At 51.1% G+C, this 26635-nt stretch overlaps 1 protein-coding gene across 1 annotated transcript; it reads right to left on the bottom strand.

Annotated features, from left to right (window-relative positions):
* LOC142477794 (neogenin-like) lies at positions 1–26635 on the bottom strand (the record flags this gene model as incomplete). The annotated part of the gene is made up of 4 exons (XM_075582388.1): positions 1–52; positions 21448–21601; positions 22231–22506; positions 26269–26635. Coding segments are annotated over 4 exons (849 nt in total), but the record flags the coding sequence as incomplete, so codon positions are not given.

The raw sequence follows: 26635 nt of genomic DNA, 5'->3' as shown, positions 1-26635 counted from the left end.
CACCTCTCCGAGCTGTGAGTTATCCATATATCCCACTACCAACCTCTCCGAGCTGTGAGTTATCCATATATCCCACTACCACCTCTCCGAGCTGTGAGTTATCCATATATCCCACTACCACCTCTCCGAGCTGTGAGTTATCCATATATCCCACTACCACCTCTCCGAGCTGTGAGTTATCCATATATCCCACGACCACCTCTCCGAGCTGTGAGTTATCCATATATCCCACTACCACCTCTCCGAGCTGTGAGTTATCCATATATCCCACTACCACCTCTCGAGCTGTGAGTTATCCATATATCCCACTACCACCTCTCCGAGCTGTGAGTTATCCATATATCCCACTACCACCTCTCCGAGCTGTGAGTTATCCATATATCCCACTACCACCTCTCCGAGCTGTGAGTTATCCATATATCCCACTACCACCTCTCCGAGCTGTGAGTTATCCATATATCCCACGACCACCTCTCCGAGCTGTGAGTTATCCATATATCCCACTACCACCTCTCCGAGCTGTGAGTTATCCATATATCCCACTACCACCTCTCCGAGCTGTGAGTTATCCATATATCCCACTACCACCTCTCCGAGCTGTGAGTTATCCATATATCCCACTACCACCTCTCCGAGCTGTGAGTTATCCATATATCCCACTACCACCTCTCCGAGCTGTGAGTTATCCATATATCCCACTACCACCTCTCCGAGCTGTGAGTTATCCATATATCCCACTACCACCTCTCCGAGCTGTGAGTTATCCATATATCCCACTACCACCTCTCCGAGCTGTGAGTTATCCATATATCCCACGACCACCTCTCCGAGCTGTGAGTTATCCATATATCCCACTACCACCTCTCCGAGCTGTGAGTTATCCATATATCCCACTACCACCTCTCCGAGCTGTGAGTTATCCATATATCCCACTACCACCTCTCCGAGCTGTGAGTTATCCATATATCCCACTACCACCTCTCCGAGCTGTGAGTTATCCATATATCCCACTACCACCTCTCCGAGCTGTGAGTTATCCATATATCCCACGACCACCTCTCCGAGCTGTGAGTTATCCATATATCCCACTACCACCTCTCCGAGCTGTGAGTTATCCATATATCCCACTACCACCTCTCCGAGCTGTGAGTTATCCATATATCCCACTACCACCTCTCCGAGCTGTGAGTTATCCATATATCCCACGACCACCTCTCCGAGCTGTGAGTTATCCATATATCCCACGTACCACCTCTCCGAGCTGTGAGTTATCCATATATCCCACTACCACCTCTCCGAGCTGTGAGTTATCCATATATCCCACTACCACCTCTCCGAGCTGTGAGTTATCCATATATCCCACTACCACCTCTCCGAGCTGTGAGTTATCCATATATCCCACTACCACCTCTCCGAGCTGTGAGTTATCCATATATCCCACTACCACCTCTCCGAGCTGTGAGTTATCCATATATCCCACTACCACCTCTCCGAGCTGTGAGTTATCCATATATCCCACTACCACCTCTCCGAGCTGTGAGTTATCCATATATCCCACTACCACCTCTCCGAGCTGTGAGTTATCCATATATCCCACTACCACCTCTCCGAGCTGTGAGTTATCCATATATCCCACTACCACCTCTCCGAGCTGTGAGTTATCCATATATCCCACTACCACCTCTCCGAGCTGTGAGTTATCCATATATCCCACTACCACCTCTCCGAGCTGTGAGTTATCCATATATCCCACTACCACCTCTCCGAGCTGTGAGTTATCCATATATCCCACTACCACCTCTCCGAGCTGTGAGTTATCCATATATCCCACTACCACCTCTCCGAGCTGTGAGTTATCCATATATCCCACTACCACCTCTCCGAGCTGTGAGTTATCCATATATCCCACTACCACCTCTCCGAGCTGTGAGTTATCCATATATCCCACTACCACCTCTCCGAGCTGTGAGTTATCCATATATCCCACTACCACCTCTCCGAGCTGTGAGTTATCCATATATCCCACTACCACCTCTCGAGCTGTGAGTTATCCATATATCCCACTACCACCTCTCCGAGCTGTGAGTTATCCATATATCCCACTACCACCTCTCCGAGCTGTGAGTTATCCATATATCCCACTACCACCTCTCCGAGCTGTGAGTTATCCATATATCCCACTACCACCTCTCCGAGCTGTGAGTTATCCATATATCCCACTACCACCTCTCCGAGCTGTGAGTTATCCATATATCCCACTACCACCTCTCCGAGCTGTGAGTTATCCATATATCCCACTACCACCTCTCCGAGCTGTGAGTTATCCATATATCCCACTACCACCTCTCCGAGCTGTGAGTTATCCATATATCCCACTACCACCTCTCCGAGCTGTGAGTTATCCATATATCCCACTACCACCTCTCCGAGCTGTGAGTTATCCATATATCCCACTACCACCTCTCCGAGCTGTGAGTTATCCATATATCCCACTACCACCTCTCCGAGCTGTGAGTTATCCATATATCCCACTACCACCTCTCCGAGCTGTGAGTTATCCATATATCCCACTACCACCTCTCCGAGCTGTGAGTTATCCATATATCCCACGACCACCTCTCCGAGCTGTGAGTTATCCATATATCCCACTACCACCTCTCCGAGCTGTGAGTTATCCATATATCCCACTACCACCTCTCCGAGCTGTGAGTTATCCATATATCCCACTACCACCTCTCCGAGCTGTGAGTTATCCATATATCCCACGACCACCTCTCCGAGCTGTGAGTTATCCATATATCCCACTACCACCTCTCCGAGCTGTGAGTTATCCATATATCCCACTACCACCTCTCCGAGCTGTGAGTTATCCATATATCCCACTACCACCTCTCCGAGCTGTGAGTTATCCATATATCCCACTACCACCTCTCCGAGCTGTGAGTTATCCATATATCCCACTACCACCTCTCCGAGCTGTGAGTTATCCATATATCCCACTACCACCTCTCCGAGCTGTGAGTTATCCATATATCCCACTACCACCTCTCCGAGCTGTGAGTTATCCATATATCCCACTACCACCTCTCCGAGCTGTGAGTTATCCATATATCCCACTACCACCTCTCCGAGCTGTGAGTTATCCATATATCCCACTACCACCTCTCCGAGCTGTGAGTTATCCATATATCCCACTACCACCTCTCCGAGCTGTGAGTTATCCATATATCCCACTACCACATCTCCGAGCTGTGAGTTATCCATATATCCCACTACCACCTCTCCGAGCTGTGAGTTATCCATATATCCCACTACCACCTCTCCGAGCTGTGAGTTATCCATATATCCCACTACCACCTCTCCGAGCTGTGAGTTATCCATATATCCCACTACCACCTCTCCGAGCTGTGAGTTATCCATATATCCCACTACCACCTCTCCGAGCTGTGAGTTATCCATATATCCCACTACCACCTCTCCGAGCTGTGAGTTATCCATATATCCCACTACCACCTCTCCGAGCTGTGAGTTATCCATATATCCCACGACCACCTCTCCGAGCTGTGAGTTATCCATAAATCCCACTACCACCTCTCCGAGCTGTGAGTTATCCATATATCCCACTACCACCTCTCTGAGCTGTGAGTTATCCATATATCCCACGACCACCTCTCCGAGCTGTGAGTTATCCATATATCCCACTACCACCTCTCCGAGCTGTGAGTTATCCATATATCCCACGACCACCTCTCCGAGCTGTGAGTTATCCATATATCCCACAACCACCTCTCCGAGCTGTGAGTTATCCATATATCCCACTACCACCTCTCCGAGCTGTGAGTTATCCATATATCCCACTACCACCTCTCCGAGCTGTGAGTTATCCATATATCCCACTACCACCTCTCCGAGCTGTGAGTTATCCATATATCCCACTACCACCTCTCCGAGCTGTGAGTTATCCATATATCCCACTACCACCTCTCCGAGCTGTGAGTTATCCATATATCCCACTACCACCTCTCCGAGCTGTGAGTTATCCATATATCCCACTACCACCTCTCCGAGCTGTGAGTTATCCATATATCCCACTACCACCTCTCCGAGCTGTGAGTTATCCATATATCCCACTACCACCTCTCCGAGCTGTGAGTTATCCATATATCCCACGACCACCTCTCCGAGCTGTGAGTTATCCATATATCCCACAACCACCTCTCCGAGCTGTGAGTTATCCATATATCCCACTACCACCTCTCCGAGCTGTGAGTTATCCATATATCCCACGACCACCTCTCCGAGCTGTGAGTTATCCATATATCCCACTACCACCTCTCCGAGCTGTGAGTTATCCATATATCCCACTACCACCTCTCCGAGCTGTGAGTTATCCATATATCCCACTACCACCTCTCCGAGCTGTGAGTTATCCATATATCCCACTACCACCTCTCCGAGCTGTGAGTTATCCATATATCCCACGACCACCTCTCCGAGCTGTGAGTTATCCATATATCCCACTACCACCTCTCCGAGCTGTGAGTTATCCATATATCCCACTACCACCTCTCCGAGCTGTGAGTTATCCATATATCCCACTACCACCTCTCCGAGCTGTGAGTTATCCATATATCCCACTACCACCTCCGAGCTGTGAGTTATCCATATATCCCACTACCACCTCTCCGAGCTGTGAGTTATCCATATATCCCACTAACACCTCTCCGAGCTGTGAGTTATCCATATATCCCACTACCACCTCTCCGAGCTGTGAGTTATCCATATATCCCACTACCACATCTCCGAGCTGTGAGTTATCCATATATCCCACTACCACCTCTCCGAGCTGTGAGTTATCCATATATCCCACTACCACCTCTCCGAGCTGTGAGTTATCCATATATCCCACGACCACCTCTCCGAGCTGTGAGTTATCCATATATCCCACGACCACCTCTCCGAGCTGTGAGTTATCCATATATCCCACTACCAGCCTCTCCGAGCTGTGAGTTATCCATATATCCCACTACCCACCTCTCCGAGCTGTGAGTTATCCATATATCCCACTACCACCTCTCCGAGCTGTGAGTTATCCATATATCCCACTACCACCTCTCCGAGCTGTGAGTTATCCATATATCCCACGACCACTCTCCGAGCTGTCGAGTTATCCATATATCCCACTACCACCTCCGAGCTGTGAGTTATCCATATATCCCACTACCACCTCTCCGAGCTGTGAGTTATCCATATATCCCACTACCACCTCACCGAGCTGTGAGTTATCCATATATCCCTCTACCACCTCACCGAGCTGTGAGTTATCCATATATCCCCCTACCACCTCTCCGAGCTGTGAGTTATCCATATATCCCACTACCACCTCTGAGCTGTGAGTTATCCATATATCCCACTACCACCTCTCAGAGCTGTGAGTTATCCATATATCCCACTACCACCTCTCCGAGCTGTGAGTTATCCATATATCCCACTACCACCTCTGAGCTGTGAATTATCCATATATCCCACTACCACCTCTCCGAGCTGTGAGTTATCCATATATCCCACTACCACCTCTCCGAGCTGTGAGTTATCCATATATCCCACTACCGCCTCTCCGAGCTGTGAGTTATCCATATATCCCACTACCACCTCTCCGAGCTGTGAGTTATCCATATATCCCACTACCACCTCTCCGAGCTGTGAGTTATCCATATATCCCACTACCACCTCTCCGAGCTGTGAGTTATCCATATATCCCACTACCACCTCTCCGAGCTGTGAGTTATCCATATATCCCACGACCACCTCTCCGAGCTGTGAGTTATCCATATATCCCACTACCACCTCCGAGCTGTGAGTTATCCATATATCCCACTACCACCTCCGAGCTGCGAGTTATCCATATATCCCACTACCACCTCTCCGAGCTGTGAGTTATCCATATATCCCACTACCACCTCTCCGAGCTGTGAGTTATCCATATATCCCACGACCACCTCTCCGAGCTGTGAGTTATCCATATATCCCTCTACCACCTCACCGAGCTGTGAGTTATCCATATATCCCTCTACCACCTCACCGAGCTGTGAGTTATCCATATATCCCCCTACCACCTCTCCGAGCTGTGAGTTATCCATATATCCCACTACCACCTCTGAGCTGTGAGTTATCCATATATCCCACTACCACCTCTCCGAGCTGTGAGTTATCCATATATCCCACTACCACCTCTCCGAGCTGTGAGTTATCCATATATCCCACTACCACCTCTCCGAGCTGTGAGTTATCCATATATCCCACGACCACCTCTCCGAGCTGTGAGTTATCCATATATCCCACAACCACCTCTCCGAGCTGTGAGTTATCCATATATCCCACTACCACCTGTCCGAGCTGTGAGTTATCCATATATCCCACTACCACCTCTCCGAGCTGTGAGTTATCCATATATCCCACTACCACCTCTCCGAGCTGTGAGTTATCCATATATCCCACGACCACCTCTCCGAGCTGTGAGTTATCCATATATCCCACTACCACCTCTCCGAGCTGTGAGTTATCCATATATCCCACGACCACCTCTCCGAGCTGTGAGTTATCCATATATCCCACTACCACCTCCGAGCTGTGAGTTATCCATATATCCCACTACCACCTCCGAGCTGCGAGTTATCCATATATCCCACTACCACCTCTCCGAGCTGTGAGTTATCCATATATCCCACTACCACCTCTCCGAGCTGTGAGTTATCCATATATCCCACGACCACCTCTCCGAGCTGTGAGTTATCCATATATCCCTCTACCACCTCACCGAGCTGTGAGTTATCCATATATCCCTCTACCACCTCACCGAGCTGTGAGTTATCCATATATCCCCCTACCACCTCTCCGAGCTGTGAGTTATCCATATATCCCACTACCACCTCTGAGCTGTGAGTTATCCATATATCCCACTACCACCTCTCCGAGCTGTGAGTTATCCATATATCCCACTACCACCTCTCCGAGCTGTGAGTTATCCATATATCCCACTACCACCTCTCCGAGCTGTGAGTTATCCATATATCCCACGACCACCTCTCCGAGCTGTGAGTTATCCATATATCCCACAACCACCTCTCCGAGCTGTGAGTTATCCATATATCCCACTACCACCTGTCCGAGCTGTGAGTTATCCATATATCCCACTACCACCTCTCCGAGCTGTGAGTTATCCATATATCCCACTACCACCTCTCCGAGCTGTGAGTTATCCATATATCCCACGACCACCTCTCCGAGCTGTGAGTTATCCATATATCCCACTACCACCTCTCCGAGCTGTGAGTTATCCATATATCCCACTACCACCTCTCTGAGCTGTGAGTTATCCATATATCCCACGACCACCTCTCCGAGCTGTGAGTTATCCATATATCCCACTACCACCTCCGAGCTGTGAGTTATCCATATATCCCACGACCACCTCTCCGAGCTGTGAGTTATCCATATATCCCACAACCACCTCTCCGAGCTGTGAGTTATCCATATATCCCACTACCACCTCTCCGAGCTGTGAGTTATCCATATATCCCACTACCACCTCTCCGAGCTGTGAGTTATCCATATATCCCACTACCACCTCTCCGAGCTGTGAGTTATCCATATATCCCACTACCACCTCTCCGAGCTGTGAGTTATCCATATATCCCACTACCACCTCTCCGAGCTGTGAGTTATCCATATATCCCACTACCACCTCTCCGAGCTGTGAGTTATCCATATATCCCACTACCACCTCTCCGAGCTGTGAGTTATCCATATATCCCACGACCACCTCTCCGAGCTGTGAGTTATCCATATATCCCACGACCACCTCTCCGAGCTGTGAGTTATCCATATATCCCACAACCACCTCTCCGAGCTGTGAGTTATCCATATATCCCACTACCACCTGTCCGAGCTGTGAGTTATCCATATATCCCACGACCACCTCTCCGAGCTGTGAGTTATCCATATATCCCACTACCACCTCTCCGAGCTGTGAGTTATCCATATATCCCACTACCACCTCTCCGAGCTGTGAGTTATCCATATATCCCACTACCACCTCTCCGAGCTGTGAGTTATCCATATATCCCACGACCACCTCTCCGAGCTGTGAGTTATCCATATATCCCACGACCACCTCTCCGAGCTGTGAGTTATCCATATATCCCACTACCACCTCTCCGAGCTGTGAGTTATCCATATATCCCACTACCACCTCTCCGAGCTGTGAGTTATCCATATATCCCACTACCACCTCTCCGAGCTGTGAGTTATCCATATATCCCACTACCACCTCCGAGCTGTGAGTTATCCATATATCCCACTACCACCTCTCCGAGCTGTGAGTTATCCATATATCCCACTACCACCTCTCCGAGCTGTGAGTTATCCATATATCCCACTACCACCTCTCCGAGCTGTGAGTTATCCATATATCCCACTACCACATCTCCGAGCTGTGAGTTATCCATATATCCCACTACCACCTCTCCGAGCTGTGAGTTATCCATATATCCCACTACCACCTCTCCGAGCTGTGAGTTATCCATATATCCCACGACCACCTCTCCGAGCTGTGAGTTATCCATATATCCCACGACCACCTCTCCGAGCTGTGAGTTATCCATATATCCCACTACCGCCTCTCCGAGCTGTGAGTTATCCATATATCCCACTACCGCCTCTCCGAGCTGTGAGTTATCCATATATCCCACTACCACCTCTCCGAGCTGTGAGTTATCCATATATCCCACTACCACCTCTCCGAGCTGTGAGTTATCCATATATCCCACGACCACCTCCGAGCTGCGAGTTATCCATATATCCCACTACCACCTCCGAGCTGTGAGTTATCCATATATCCCACTACCACCTCTCCGAGCTGTGAGTTATCCATATATCCCACTACCACCTCACCGAGCTGTGAGTTATCCATATATCCCTCTACCACCTCACCGAGCTGTGAGTTATCCATATATCCCCCTACCACCTCTCCGAGCTGTGAGTTATCCATATATCCCACTACCACCTCTGAGCTGTGAGTTATCCATATATCCCACTACCACCTCTCAGAGCTGTGAGTTATCCATATATCCCACTACCACCTCTCCGAGCTGTGAGTTATCCATATATCCCACTACCACCTCTGAGCTGTGAATTATCCATATATCCCACTACCACCTCTCCGAGCTGTGAGTTATCCATATATCCCACTACCACCTCTCCGAGCTGTGAGTTATCCATATATCCCACTACCGCCTCTCCGAGCTGTGAGTTATCCATATATCCCCCTACCACCTCTCCGAGCTGTGAGTTATCCATATATCCCCCTACCACCTCTCCGAGCTGTGAGTTATCCATATATCCCACTACCACCTCTGAGCTGTGAGTTATCCATATATCCCACTACCACCTCTCCGAGCTGTGAGTTATCCATATATCCCACTACCACCTCTCCGAGCTGTGAGTTATCCATATATCCCACAACCACCTCTCCGAGCTGTGAGTTATCCATATATCCCACTACCACCTGTCCGAGCTGTGAGTTATCCATATATCCCACGACCACCTCTCCGAGCTGTGAGTTATCCATATATCCCACTACCACCTCTCCGAGCTGTGAGTTATCCATATATCCCACGACCACCTCTGAGCTGTGAATTATCCATATATCCCACTACCACCTCTCCGAGCTGTGAGTTATCCATATATCCCACTACCACCTCTCCGAGCTGTGAGTTATCCATATATCCCACTACCGCCTCTCCGAGCTGTGAGTTATCCATATATCCCACTACCACCTCTCCGAGCTGTGAGTTATCCATATATCCCACTACCACCTCTGAGCTGTGAGTTATCCATATATCCCACTACCACCTCTCCGAGCTGTGAGTTATCCATATATCCCACGACCACCTCTCCGAGCTGTGAGTTATCCATATATCCCACTACCACCTCCGAGCTGTGAGTTATCCATATATCCCACTACCACCTCCGAGCTGCGAGTTATCCATATATCCCACTACCACCTCTCCGAGCTGTGAGTTATCCATATATCCCACTACCACCTCTCCGAGCTGTGAGTTATCCATATATCCCACGACCACCTCTCCGAGCTGTGAGTTATCCATATATCCCTCTACCACCTCACCGAGCTGTGAGTTATCCATATATCCCTCTACCACCTCACCGAGCTGTGAGTTATCCATATATCCCCCTACCACCTCTCCGAGCTGTGAGTTATCCATATATCCCACTACCACCTCTGAGCTGTGAGTTATCCATATATCCCACTACCACCTCTCCGAGCTGTGAGTTATCCATATATCCCACTACCACCTCTCCGAGCTGTGAGTTATCCATATATCCCACTACCACCTCTCCGAGCTGTGAGTTATTCATATATCCCACTACCACCTCTCCGAGCTGTGAGTTATCCATATATCCCACTACCACCTCTCCGAGCTGTGAGTTATCCATATATCCCACTACCACCTCTCCGAGCTGTGAGTTATCCATATATCCCACTACCACCTCTCCGAGCTGTGAGTTATCCATATATCCCACGACCACCTCTCCGAGCTGTGAGTTATCCATATATCCCACAACCACCTCTCCGAGCTGTGAGTTATCCATATATCCCACTACCACCTGTCCGAGCTGTGAGTTATCCATATATCCCACGACCACCTCTCCGAGCTGTGAGTTATCCATATATCCCACTACCACCTCTCCGAGCTGTGAGTTATCCATATATCCCACTACCACCTCTCCGAGCTGTGAGTTATCCATATATCCCACTACCACCTCTCCGAGCTGTGAGTTATCCATATATCCCACGACCACCTCTCCGAGCTGTGAGTTATCCATATATCCCACGACCACCTCTCCGAGCTGTGAGTTATCCATATATCCCACTACCACCTCTCCGAGCTGTGAGTTATCCATATATCCCACTACCACCTCTCCGAGCTGTGAGTTATCCATATATCCCACTACCACCTCTCCGAGCTGTGAGTTATCCATATATCCCACTACCACCTCCGAGCTGTGAGTTATCCATATATCCCACTACCACCTCTCCGAGCTGTGAGTTATCCATATATCCCACTACCACCTCTCCGAGCTGTGAGTTATCCATATATCCCACTACCACCTCTCCGAGCTGTGAGTTATCCATATATCCCACTACCACCTCTCCGAGCTGTGAGTTATCCATATATCCCACTACCACCTCTCCGAGCTGTGAGTTATCCATATATCCCACTACCACCTCTCCGAGCTGTGAGTTATCCATATATCCCACTACCACATCTCCGAGCTGTGAGTTATCCATATATCCCACTACCACCTCTCCGAGCTGTGAGTTATCCATATATCCCACTACCACCTCTCCGAGCTGTGAGTTATCCATATATCCCACGACCACCTCTCCGAGCTGTGAGTTATCCATATATCCCACAACCACCTCTCCGAGCTGTGAGTTATCCATATATCCCACTACCACCTGTCCGAGCTGTGAGTTATCCATATATCCCACTACCACCTCTCCGAGCTGTGAGTTATCCATATATCCCACTACCACCTCTCCGAGCTGTGAGTTATCCATATATCCCACGACCACCTCTCCGAGCTGTGAGTTATCCATATATCCCACTACCACCTCTCCGAGCTGTGAGTTATCCATATATCCCACTACCACCTCTCTGAGCTGTGAGTTATCCATATATCCCACGACCACCTCTCCGAGCTGTGAGTTATCCATATATCCCACAACCACCTCTCCGAGCTGTGAGTTATCCATATATCCCACTACCACCTGTCCGAGCTGTGAGTTATCCATATATCCCACTACCACCTCTCCGAGCTGTGAGTTATCCATATATCCCACTACCACCTCTCCGAGCTGTGAGTTATCCATATATCCCACGACCACCTCTCCGAGCTGTGAGTTATCCATATATCCCACTACCACCTCTCCGAGCTGTGAGTTATCCATATATCCCACTACCACCTCTCTGAGCTGTGAGTTATCCATATATCCCACGACCACCTCTCCGAGCTGTGAGTTATCCATATATCCCACTACCACCTCCGAGCTGTGAGTTATCCATATATCCCACGACCACCTCTCCGAGCTGTGAGTTATCCATATATCCCACAACCACCTCTCCGAGCTGTGAGTTATCCATATATCCCACTACCACCTCTCCGAGCTGTGAGTTATCCATATATCCCACTACCACCTCTCCGAGCTGTGAGTTATCCATATATCCCACTACCACCTCTCCGAGCTGTGAGTTATCCATATATCCCACTACCACCTCTCCGAGCTGTGAGTTATCCATATATCCCACTACCACCTCTCCGAGCTGTGAGTTATCCATATATCCCACTACCACCTCTCCGAGCTGTGAGTTATCCATATATCCCACTACCACCTCTCCGAGCTGTGAGTTATCCATATATCCCACGACCACCTCTCCGAGCTGTGAGTTATCCATATATCCCACGACCACCTCTCCGAGCTGTGAGTTATCCATATATCCCACAACCACCTCTCCGAGCTGTGAGTTATCCATATATCCCACTACCACCTGTCCGAGCTGTGAGTTATCCATATATCCCACGACCACCTCTCCGAGCTGTGAGTTATCCATATATCCCACTACCACCTCTCCGAGCTGTGAGTTATCCATATATCCCACTACCACCTCTCCGAGCTGTGAGTTATCCATATATCCCACTACCACCTCTCCGAGCTGTGAGTTATCCATATATCCCACGACCACCTCTCCGAGCTGTGAGTTATCCATATATCCCACGACCACCTCTCCGAGCTGTGAGTTATCCATATATCCCACTACCACCTCTCCGAGCTGTGAGTTATCCATATATCCCACTACCACCTCTCCGAGCTGTGAGTTATCCATATATCCCACTACCACCTCTCCGAGCTGTGAGTTATCCATATATCCCACTACCACCTCCGAGCTGTGAGTTATCCATATATCCCACTACCACCTCTCCGAGCTGTGAGTTATCCATATATCCCACTACCACCTCTCCGAGCTGTGAGTTATCCATATATCCCACTACCACCTCTCCGAGCTGTGAGTTATCCATATATCCCACTACCACATCTCCGAGCTGTGAGTTATCCATATATCCCACTACCACCTCTCCGAGCTGTGAGTTATCCATATATCCCACTACCACCTCTCCGAGCTGTGAGTTATCCATATATCCCACGACCACCTCTCCGAGCTGTGAGTTATCCATATATCCCACGACCACCTCTCCGAGCTGTGAGTTATCCATATATCCCACTACCGCCTCTCCGAGCTGTGAGTTATCCATATATCCCACTACCGCCTCTCCGAGCTGTGAGTTATCCATATATCCCACTACCACCTCTCCGAGCTGTGAGTTATCCATATATCCCACTACCACCTCTCCGAGCTGTGAGTTATCCATATATCCCACGACCACCTCCGAGCTGCGAGTTATCCATATATCCCACTACCACCTCCGAGCTGTGAGTTATCCATATATCCCACTACCACCTCTCCGAGCTGTGAGTTATCCATATATCCCACTACCACCTCACCGAGCTGTGAGTTATCCATATATCCCTCTACCACCTCACCGAGCTGTGAGTTATCCATATATCCCCCTACCACCTCTCCGAGCTGTGAGTTATCCATATATCCCACTACCACCTCTGAGCTGTGAGTTATCCATATATCCCACTACCACCTCTCAGAGCTGTGAGTTATCCATATATCCCACTACCACCTCTCCGAGCTGTGAGTTATCCATATATCCCACTACCACCTCTGAGCTGTGAATTATCCATATATCCCACTACCACCTCTCCGAGCTGTGAGTTATCCATATATCCCACTACCACCTCTGAGCTGTGAATTATCCATATATCCCACTACCACCTCTCCGAGCTGTGAGTTATCCATATATCCCACTACCACCTCTCCGAGCTGTGAGTTATCCATATATCCCACTACCGCCTCTCCGAGCTGTGAGTTATCCATATATCCCACTACCACCTCTCCGAGCTGTGAGTTATCCATATATCCCACTACCACCTCTCCGAGCTGTGAGTTATCCATATATCCCACTACCACCTCTCCGAGCTGTGAGTTATCCATATATCCCACTACCACCTCTCCGAGCTGTGAGTTATCCATATATCCCACGACCACCTCTCCGAGCTGTGAGTTATCCATATATCCCACTACCACCTCCGAGCTGTGAGTTATCCATATATCCCACTACCACCTCCGAGCTGCGAGTTATCCATATATCCCACTACCACCTCTCCGAGCTGTGAGTTATCCATATATCCCACTACCACCTCTCCGAGCTGTGAGTTATCCATATATCCCACGACCACCTCTCCGAGCTGTGAGTTATCCATATATCCCTCTACCACCTCACCGAGCTGTGAGTTATCCATATATCCCTCTACCACCTCACCGAGCTGTGAGTTATCCATATATCCCCCTACCACCTCTCCGAGCTGTGAGTTATCCATATATCCCACTACCACCTCTGAGCTGTGAGTTATCCATATATCCCACTACCACCTCTCCGAGCTGTGAGTTATCCATATATCCCACTACCACCTCTCCGAGCTGTGAGTTATCCATATATCCCACTACCACCTCTCCGAGCTGTGAGTTATTCATATATCCCACTACCACCTCTCCGAGCTGTGAGTTATCCATATATCCCACTACCACCTCTCCGAGCTGTGAGTTATCCATATATCCCACTACCACCTCTCCGAGCTGTGAGTTATCCATATATCCCACTACCACCTCTCCGAGCTGTGAGTTATCCATATATCCCACGACCACCTCTCCGAGCTGTGAGTTATCCATATATCCCACAACCACCTCTCCGAGCTGTGAGTTATCCATATATCCCACTACCACCTGTCCGAGCTGTGAGTTATCCATATATCCCACGACCACCTCTCCGAGCTGTGAGTTATCCATATATCCCACTACCACCTCTCCGAGCTGTGAGTTATCCATATATCCCACTACCACCTCTCCGAGCTGTGAGTTATCCATATATCCCACTACCACCTCTCCGAGCTGTGAGTTATCCATATATCCCACGACCACCTCTCCGAGCTGTGAGTTATCCATATATCCCACGACCACCTCTCCGAGCTGTGAGTTATCCATATATCCCACTACCACCTCTCCGAGCTGTGAGTTATCCATATATCCCACTACCACCTCTCCGAGCTGTGAGTTATCCATATATCCCACTACCACCTCTCCGAGCTGTGAGTTATCCATATATCCCACTACCACCTCCGAGCTGTGAGTTATCCATATATCCCACTACCACCTCTCCGAGCTGTGAGTTATCCATATATCCCACTACCACCTCTCCGAGCTGTGAGTTATCCATATATCCCACTACCACCTCTCCGAGCTGTGAGTTATCCATATATCCCACTACCACCTCTCCGAGCTGTGAGTTATCCATATATCCCACTACCACCTCTCCGAGCTGTGAGTTATCCATATATCCCACTACCACCTCTCCGAGCTGTGAGTTATCCATATATCCCACTACCACATCTCCGAGCTGTGAGTTATCCATATATCCCACTACCACCTCTCCGAGCTGTGAGTTATCCATATATCCCACTACCACCTCTCCGAGCTGTGAGTTATCCATATATCCCACGACCACCTCTCCGAGCTGTGAGTTATCCATATATCCCACAACCACCTCTCCGAGCTGTGAGTTATCCATATATCCCACTACCACCTGTCCGAGCTGTGAGTTATCCATATATCCCACTACCACCTCTCCGAGCTGTGAGTTATCCATATATCCCACTACCACCTCTCCGAGCTGTGAGTTATCCATATATCCCACGACCACCTCTCCGAGCTGTGAGTTATCCATATATCCCACTACCACCTCTCCGAGCTGTGAGTTATCCATATATCCCACTACCACCTCTCTGAGCTGTGAGTTATCCATATATCCCACGACCACCTCTCCGAGCTGTGAGTTATCCATATATCCCACAACCACCTCTCCGAGCTGTGAGTTATCCATATATCCCACTACCACCTGTCCGAGCTGTGAGTTATCCATATATCCCACTACCACCTCTCCGAGCTGTGAGTTATCCATATATCCCACTACCACCTCTCCGAGCTGTGAGTTATCCATATATCCCACGACCACCTCTCCGAGCTGTGAGTTATCCATATATCCCACTACCACCTCTCCGAGCTGTGAGTTATCCATATATCCCACTACCACCTCTCTGAGCTGTGAGTTATCCATATATCCCACGACCACCTCTCCGAGCTGTGAGTTATCCATATATCCCACTACCACCTCCGAGCTGTGAGTTATCCATATATCCCACGACCACCTCTCCGAGCTGTGAGTTATCCATATATCCCACAACCACCTCTCCGAGCTGTGAGTTATCCATATATCCCACTACCACCTCTCCGAGCTGTGAGTTATCCATATATCCCACTACCACCTCTCCGAGCTGTGAGTTATCCATATATCCCACTACCACCTCTCCGAGCTGTGAGTTATCCATATATCCCACTACCACCTCTCCGAGCTGTGAGTTATCCATATATCCCACTACCACCTCTCCGAGCTGTGAGTTATCCATATATCCCACTACCACCTCTCCGAGCTGTGAGTTATCCATATATCCCACTACCACCTCTCCGAGCTGTGAGTTATCCATATATCCCACGACCACCTCTCCGAGCTGTGAGTTATCCATATATCCCACGACCACCTCTCCGAGCTGTGAGTTATCCATATATCCCACAACCACCTCTCCGAGCTGTGAGTTATCCATATATCCCACTACCACCTGTCCGAGCTGTGAGTTATCCATATATCCCACGACCACCTCTCCGAGCTGTGAGTTATCCATATATCCCACTACCACCTCTCCGAGCTGTGAGTTATCCATATATCCCACTACCACCTCTCCGAGCTGTGAGTTATCCATATATCCCACTACCACCTCTCCGAGCTGTGAGTTATCCATATATCCCACGACCACCTCTCCGAGCTGTGAGTTATCCATATATCCCACGACCACCTCTCCGAGCTGTGAGTTATCCATATATCCCACTACCACCTCTCCGAGCTGTGAGTTATCCATATATCCCACTACCACCTCTCCGAGCTGTGAGTTATCCATATATCCCACTACCACCTCTCCGAGCTGTGAGTTATCCATATATCCCACTACCACCTCCGAGCTGTGAGTTATCCATATATCCCACTACCACCTCTCCGAGCTGTGAGTTATCCATATATCCCACTACCACCTCTCCGAGCTGTGAGTTATCCATATATCCCACTACCACCTCTCCGAGCTGTGAGTTATCCATATATCCCACTACCACATCTCCGAGCTGTGAGTTATCCATATATCCCACTACCACCTCTCCGAGCTGTGAGTTATCCATATATCCCACTACCACCTCTCCGAGCTGTGAGTTATCCATATATCCCACGACCACCTCTCCGAGCTGTGAGTTATCCATATATCCCACGACCACCTCTCCGAGCTGTGAGTTATCCATATATCCCACTACCGCCTCTCCGAGCTGTGAGTTATCCATATATCCCACTACCGCCTCTCCGAGCTGTGAGTTATCCATATATCCCACTACCACCTCTCCGAGCTGTGAGTTATCCATATATCCCACTACCACCTCTCCGAGCTGTGAGTTATCCATATATCCCACGACCACCTCCGAGCTGCGAGTTATCCATATATCCCACTACCACCTCCGAGCTGTGAGTTATCCATATATCCCACTACCACCTCTCCGAGCTGTGAGTTATCCATATATCCCACTACCACCTCACCGAGCTGTGAGTTATCCATATATCCCTCTACCACCTCACCGAGCTGTGAGTTATCCATATATCCCCCTACCACCTCTCCGAGCTGTGAGTTATCCATATATCCCACTACCACCTCTGAGCTGTGAGTTATCCATATATCCCACTACCACCTCTCAGAGCTGTGAGTTATCCATATATCCCACTACCACCTCTCCGAGCTGTGAGTTATCCATATATCCCACTACCACCTCTGAGCTGTGAATTATCCATATATCCCACTACCACCTCTCCGAGCTGTGAGTTATCCATATATCCCACTACCACCTCTGAGCTGTGAATTATCCATATATCCCACTACCACCTCTCCGAGCTGTGAGTTATCCATATATCCCACTACCACCTCTCCGAGCTGTGAGTTATCCATATATCCCACTACCGCCTCTCCGAGCTGTGAGTTATCCATATATCCCACTACCACCTCTCCGAGCTGTGAGTTATCCATATATCCCACTACCACCTCTCCGAGCTGTGAGTTATCCATATATCCCACTACCACCTCTCCGAGCTGTGAGTTATCCATATATCCCACTACCACCTCTCCGAGCTGTGAGTTATCCATATATCCCACGACCACCTCTCCGAGCTGTGAGTTATCCATATATCCCACTACCACCTCCGAGCTGTGAGTTATCCATATATCCCACTACCACCTCCGAGCTGCGAGTTATCCATATATCCCACTACCACCTCTCCGAGCTGTGAGTTATCCATATATCCCACTACCACCTCTCCGAGCTGTGAGTTATCCATATATCCCACGACCACCTCTCCGAGCTGTGAGTTATCCATATATCCCTCTACCACCTCACCGAGCTGTGAGTTATCCATATATCCCTCTACCACCTCACCGAGCTGTGAGTTATCCATATATCCCCCTACCACCTCTCCGAGCTGTGAGTTATCCATATATCCCACTACCACCTCTGAGCTGTGAGTTATCCATATATCCCACTACCACCTCTCCGAGCTGTGAGTTATCCATATATCCCACTACCACCTCTCCGAGCTGTGAGTTATCCATATATCCCACAACCACCTATCCGAGCTGTGAGTTATCCATATATCCCACTACCTCCTGTCCGAGCTGTGAGTTATCTATATATCCCACGACCACCTCTCCGAGCTGTGAGTTATCCATATATCCCACTACCACCTCTCCGAGCTGTGAGTTATCCATATATCCCACTACCACCTCTGAGCTGTGAATTATCCATATATCCCACTACCACCTCTCCGAGCTGTGAGTTATCCATATATCCCACTACCACCTCTCCGAGCTGTGAGTTATCCATATATCCCACTACCGCCTCTCCGAGCTGTGAGTTATCCATATATCCCACTACCGCCTCTCCGAGCTGTGAGTTATCCATATATCCCACTACCACCTCTCCGAGCTGTGAGTTATCCATATATCCCACTACCACCTCTGAGCTGTGAGTTATCCATATATACCACTACCACCTCTCCGAGCTGTGAGTTATCCATATATCCCACGACCACCTCTCCGAGCTGTGAGTTATCCATATATCCCACTACCACCTCCGAGCTGTGAGTTATCCATATATCCCACTACCACCTCCGAGCTGCGAGTTATCCATATATCCCACTACCACCTCTCCGAGCTGTGAGTTATCCATATATCCCACTACCACCTCTCCGAGCTGTGAGTTATCCATATATCCCACGACCACCTCTCCGAGCTGTGAGTTATCCATATATCCCTCTACCACCTCACCGAGCTGTGAGTTATCCATATATCCCTCTACCACCTCACCGAGCTGTGAGTTATCCATATATCCCCCTACCACCTCTCCGAGCTGTGAGTTATCCATATATCCCACTACCACCTCTGAGCTGTGAGTTATCCATATATCCCACTACCACCTCTCCGAGCTGTGAGTTATCCATATATCCCACTACCACCTCTCCGAGCTGTGAGTTATCCATATATCCCACAACCACCTCTCCGAGCTGTGAGTTATCCATATATCCCACTACCACCTGTCCGAGCTGTGAGTTATCCATATATCCCACGACCACCTCTCCGAGCTGTGAGTTATCCATATATCCCACTACCACCTCTCCGAGCTGTGAGTTATCCATATATCCCACTACCACCTCTCCGAGCTGTGAGTTATCCATATATCCCACTACCACCTCTCCGAGCTGTGAGTTATCCATATATCCCACGACCACCTCTCCGAGCTGTGAGTTATCCATATATCCCACGACCACCTCTCCGAGCTGTGAGTTATCCATATATCCCACTACCACCTCTCCGAGCTGTGAGTTATCCATATATCCCACTACCACCTCTCCGAGCTGTGAGTTATCCATATATCCCACTACCACCTCCGAGCTGTGAGTTATCCATATATCCCACTACCACCTCTCCGAGCTGTGAGTTATCCATATATCCCACTACCACCTCTCCGAGCTGTGAGTTATCCATATATCCCACTACCACCTCTCCGAGCTGTGAGTTATCCATATATCCCACTACCACATCTCCGAGCTGTGAGTTATCCATATATCCCACTACCACCTCTCCGAGCTGTGAGTTATCCATATATCCCACTACCACCTCTCCGAGCTGTGAGTTATCCATATATCCCACGACCACCTCTCCGAGCTGTGAGTTATCCATATATCCCACTACCACCTCTGAGCTGTGAGTTATCCATATATCCCACTACCACCTCCGAGCTGTGAGTTATCCATATATCCCACTACCACCTCTCCGAGCTGTGAGTTATCCATATATCCCACTACCACCTCCGAGCTGTGAGTTATCCATATATCCCACGACCACCTCTCCGAGCTGTGAGTTATCCATATATCCCACTACCGCCTCTCCGAGCTGTGAGAAGAGCTGCATGCGTGTGCGTGCTTATACGTGTTTATGCGCGTGCATGGACCTGCTGATTAACTAGGGGTGGGATGGGTGAGCTCAAGCTGAGAGGAGGGCCCACAGACCTCCAAACAGTCCACAACTGGACATTGGATTTTTGAGCTCACCGGGATTGGAAATGCACACCCGCTGATGCAGAAGGCATCGGCACGCTGGCGATCACCCCGTTACCCACTATTTTGGTTTAAATAACACGTCTCCGAGGAGCTTTTAGAGACCATCTGTAGGAATGAAATGCGCACGGGTACAAAAAGGAAGGCGCCCAATCCACAGGTCGTGTAGGGCAGGGGTGGCCTACTCCAAGGGCCATCGACAGGTCAGGGTTTCAGGATACCCCCGCTTCAGCATAAGTGGCTCAATCAGTGGCTCAGGCAACGACTGCACCACCTGTGCTGAAGCAGGGATATCCTGAAACCCTTACCCGTCGGTGGCCTTTGAAGATTGGAGTTGGCCACCCCAGGAGTAGGGATTCCTCAGATGTCCAATAATGAGATCGCTACCCTACTATATGTTGGTAACAGGAGGCGCAAGAGATGAGGACTCACCTTCCCGGGACTATCTCCTCCTGGTTGTGACTCCAGAGCACGTCGGGCGTGGGATACCCGGACACCACGCAAGGCAGCAGTGCCGTCTGTCCGGTGACTCTGGTGAGAGGGGACGGCTGGCGCAGAAAGAGAAGGGGACGCTCCGCTCCTGGGTCTGGGGGAACGAGACGCACTGGTCAACACATGGACGAGACATGGGCCTTCTTATAGAGCAGAGAGAGGTGGGTGTTGTATACAGGTAAACACAAAGCACTCCGGAGAGAACATGTGCAAGGAAGAACAAAGGTGGCTGTGGTCAGTCCCTCCTAGGGCCAAAGTGTACTAATGGCAGTGACAGGGTTAAGGGGTCAGTCCCTCCTAGGGCCAAAGTGTACTAATTGCAGTGACAGGGTTAAGGGGTCAGTCCCTCCTAGGAGCAAAGTGTACTAATGGCAGTGACAGGGTTAAGGGGTCAGTCCCTCCTAGGAGCAAAGTGTACTAATGGCAGTGACAGGGTTAAGGGGTCAGTCCCTCCTAGGAGCAAAGTGTACTAATGGCAGTGACAGGGTTAAGGGGTCAGTCCCTCCTAGGAGCAAAGTGTATTAATGGCAGTGACAGGGTTAAGAGGTCAGTCCCTCCTAGGGGCAAAGTGCAGATGACGAGACATAGGGGTGAGTGGGAACGCTGTACTGGAACAGCAGAGTAAGCAGCCGAGCAGTATAGCGATGCAGTGTGTGGGAACATTACTGCAAGTCTTGAACATCAAACAGGACGCCAATAGTAAGCCCTGGCACCGTGCGTTACCTGGGATGACTCGGATCTCGGCCTCGTCGCTGGTTTTGGAGCCGGCCCCGCCCCCTGCGACACAGCGGTACAGGCCGGCGTCGCTTTCGTTGGCGTTGCTGATGACGAGGCTGCCGTTGGACAGGACGGCGACTCTGTCGTCCAGCTGCCGCAGCGCCCGCTCCTGCTCCCACTGCACGAACGGCACCAGCTCAGCACTGACGTCACAGTTCAGCACCACACTGTCCCCTACGTACACGGACGAGGCCTCGGGCTGACTGGAGAATCGGGGGAGGCCTGGAACAGAAGAGGAACGCGTCGGACTCTAGTGAGAACAGCAATGTCAGGACGGAGGGTGTGAGGAACACCACATCTCTCTGCACGTACACACTGCGTTATGTCATAACACACAGCACTGCGCACGTACACACTGCGTTACATCATAACACACAGCACTGCACACGTACACACTGCGTTACATCATAACACACAGCACTGCACACGTACACACTGCGTTACATCATAACACACAGCACTGCGCGTGTACACACTGCGTTACATCATAACACACAGCACTGCGCACATACACACTGCGTTACATCATAACACACAGCACTGCGTGTGTACACACTGCGTTATGTCAACACACAGCACTGCGCGTGTACACACTGCGTTACATCATAACACACAGCACTGCGCGTGTACACACTGCGTTATGTCAACACACAGCACTGCGCGTGTACACACTGCGTTACATCATAACACACAGCACTGCGCGTGTACACACTGCGTTACATCATAACACACAGCACTGCGCGTGTACACACTGCGTTACATCATAACACACAGCACTGCGCGTGTACACACTGCGTTACATCATAACACACAGCACTGCGCGTGTACACACTGCGTTACATCATAACACACAGCACTGCGCACGTACACACTGCGTTACATCATAACACACAGGACTGCACACGTACACACTGCGTTACATCATAACACACAGCACTGCGCACATACACACTGCGTTACATCATAACACACAGCACTGCGCACGTACACACTGCGTTATGTCAACAAACAGCACTGCGCACGTACACACTGCGTTACATCATAACACACAGCACTGCACACGTACACACTGCGTTACATCATAACACACAGCACTGCGCGTGTACACACTGCGTTACATCATAACACACAGCACTGCGCGTGTACACACTGCGTTACATCATAACACACAGCACTGCGCGTGTACACACTGCGTTACATCATAACACACAGCACTGCGCGTGTAGACACTGCGTTATGTCAACACACAGCACTGCGCGTGTACACACTGCGTTACATCATAACACACAGCACTGCGCGTGTACACACTGCGTTACATCATAACACACAGCACTGCGCGTGTACACACTGCGTTACATCATAACACACAGCACTGCGCGTGTACACACTGCGTTACATCATAACACACACCGTTACATAAAAACACACACAGCCCGGGGGGGGGGGGGGGGGGGGTTGTGGGAGGGCGCACACGTGCGTCTGCCCCAAAAAGTGAAGCCTGAATGCATCGCACATACACGCCCTCTCGGGCACCCACTCCTGTGCATCGCACACACACCCTCTCAGGCCCCCGCTCCTGTGCATCGCACACACACCCTCTCAGGCCCCCGCGCCTGTGCATTGCACACAGACCCCCTCTCAGGCATCGCACACAGACCCCCTCTCAGGCCCCGCTCCTGTGCATCGCACACAGACCCCCTCTCAGGCCCCGCGCCTGTGCATCGCACACAGACCCCCTCTCAGGCCCGCGCCTGTGCATCGCACACAGACCCCCTCTCAGGCCCCGCGCCTGTGCATCGCACACAGACCCCCTCTCAGGCCCCGCTCCTGTGCATCGCACACAGACCCCCTCTCAGGCCCCGCTCCTGTGCATCGCACACAGACCCCCTCTCAGGCCCCGCTCCTGTGCATCGCACACAGACCCCCTCTCAGGCCCCGCTCCTGTGCATCGCACACAGACCCCCTCTCAGGCCCCGCTCCTTTGCATCGCACACAGACCCCCTCTCAGGCTCCGCTCCTGTGTATCGCACACAGACCCCCTCTCAGGCCCCGCTCCTGTGCATCGCACACAGACCCCCTCTCGGGCTCCGCTCCTGTGTATCGCACACAGACCCCCTCTCAGGCCCCGCTCCTGTGCATCACACACAGACCCCCTCTCAGGCCCCACTCCTGTGCATCACACACAGACCCCCTCTCAGGCCCCGCTCCTGTGCATCTCGCACACACACACACACCTTCTCATGCCCCGCTCCTGTGCATCACACACACACACACACACACACACACACACACACACACACACACACACACACACCCTCTCAGGCCCCGCTCCTGTGAAACACACACACTCTCAGGCCCCGCTCCTGTGCATCACACACGCCCTCTCTGGTCCCCTGCTCATATGTATTGCACAGACCCCCTCTCAGGCCCCGCTCCTGTGCATCGCACACACACACGCCCTCTCGGGCCCCGCTCCTGTGCATCGCACACACACACGCCCTCTCGGGCCCCGCTCCTGTGCATCGCACACAGAGACACAGTCAGGCGCCTGTGCATCGCACACACAGACACAGAGGGTAGGGGCCAGAAAGTAGGGGGGCGAGAGTTGTGGGGGTGAGAGAGGAAGAGGTGAGAGGGTAGCAAGAAGAGGGGGTGAGAAAGGGGCAGGGGGGGTGAGTGGGGGGGCACATGAGGGAGCACATGAGGGATGGGGGAGGCATGGCCGCGCTGGGTGAGAATGTCCGTCTCTCTCCGGTCAGCTCTAGCCCATAACACTTCACCTCGCACGGCTCTTACAATACAATTAGTGACACCAACACATCTCGTCTGCGATCAATGTTCTGTTCATTAAAAGCCCTGCAGGCGAACTCCCCCCCCCCTCCTTCCCTCCCCCGCACCCCCCCCCCCCCCATCACAATGAATCACCCGGCAGCATCGCCACATTTTCTTATCGACCCCGAGACGCTGCGAAAAAAAACCAGCGCTTATTAAGAGGAGCTTCCTAACAACTCAATCCCACCTCTAACCAAACTGATCTCTCGCCGGAGGGAGGTGAGGGAAGCGCGGGGGAGGGGGCAGGGAGGCGCGGGGGAGGGGGCAGGGAGGCGCGGGGGCAGGGAGGCGCGGGGGAGGGGGCAGGGAGGTGCAGGGGAGGGGGCAGGGAGGCGCAGGGGAGGGGGCAGGGAGGCGCGGTGGAGGGGGCAGGGAGGCGCGGTGGAGGGCTGCGCGCAGGGGAGGGGGCAGGGAGGCGCGGGGGAGGGGGCAGGGAGGCGCGGTGGAGGGGGCAGGGAGGCGCGGTGGAGGGCTGCGCGCAGGGGAGGGGGCAGGGAGGCGCAGGGGAGGGGGCAGGGAGGCGCGGGGGAGGGGGCAGGGACCCTGCGAGTAAGAGCCTGGCTTACATACTCACACTAGGTGCTAAGATGGACACTTTACTGATTCTCCAATTAGGGCACAGCACTCCACGCCCGCACCCCTTCTCTGGCTCTCGCTTACAGAAGAACGTCCGACGCCCCTAGTCCCGACGTCCGCAGAGAAGCCAGTGTTTTAACAAGGACCCTTATTGCTTATGTAGCACTGTACACAGAATGCTGCAGGCGCGTCTCGTCCCTGCCCTGAAGAACTTACAATCTAATGTTAGCCTACTCTTACAGGGAGACAAACGGATGCTGGCATTCCCCAGGCTTCAACCAACGTCACGGGGAGAGTTACTCCTTCAGCCCGTGTGCATGATCCCCTGGTGTCGATCCCAAGCAGCTTCGTATTCGTTAACTGCATTAACCTCCACCAACTCTGCTGAGTGGAAGTTCCAGGTACCCACTACTTCTCACCCCTGAGCCTCCCAACCGCCACCTTCTGTGGATTGGCGTATACTGTTTGGTGGATCTATCTGTTGGATGTATTGGATGAACCCCACAGGGACTCGACCAGAGTTACACGCCGGGGTGCGCTATAGCCGTGTATAATGAACCCCCGGGTGCCGCTCACCTGCGACAGAGAGCCGCGCCGTGCGGCTAACGATGCTCCCCAGACTGTCCACGGTTGCCACGCACTGGTAGACCCCTTCGTCTGGCTTGTTGTGCTTGGAGTGCACCACGCTGGTGATAAGCAGGGACCCTTCCGGGAGCAGCCGGCGCCGGTCGTCCGACACCAAGCTCAGGAAGGTCCCGTCTTTCTTCCATTCGATCTTCGGGGCTGGCTCGGCGTGGGCGGAGCAGTTGAGCACCACGGGGAAGCCACGCAGGGTCAGCGTGTCCTCTGGCTCCGTCAGGAAGTAGAAGGGGGTGAAGGTCCTGACCGACGAGCCTGCAAGAAGACAGGGAAAAGGAGAAACGCGTTGGGGATCGGATTTCCT

The sequence above is a fragment of the Ascaphus truei genome, unplaced genomic scaffold (genome assembly GCF_040206685.1).
Source record: "Ascaphus truei isolate aAscTru1 unplaced genomic scaffold, aAscTru1.hap1 HAP1_SCAFFOLD_2325, whole genome shotgun sequence".
Classification (NCBI taxonomy): domain Eukaryota; kingdom Metazoa; phylum Chordata; class Amphibia; order Anura; family Ascaphidae; genus Ascaphus; species Ascaphus truei.
The sequence above is the reverse complement of the archived record's forward strand: the minus strand, read 5'-3'. Positions and strand labels throughout refer to the sequence as shown.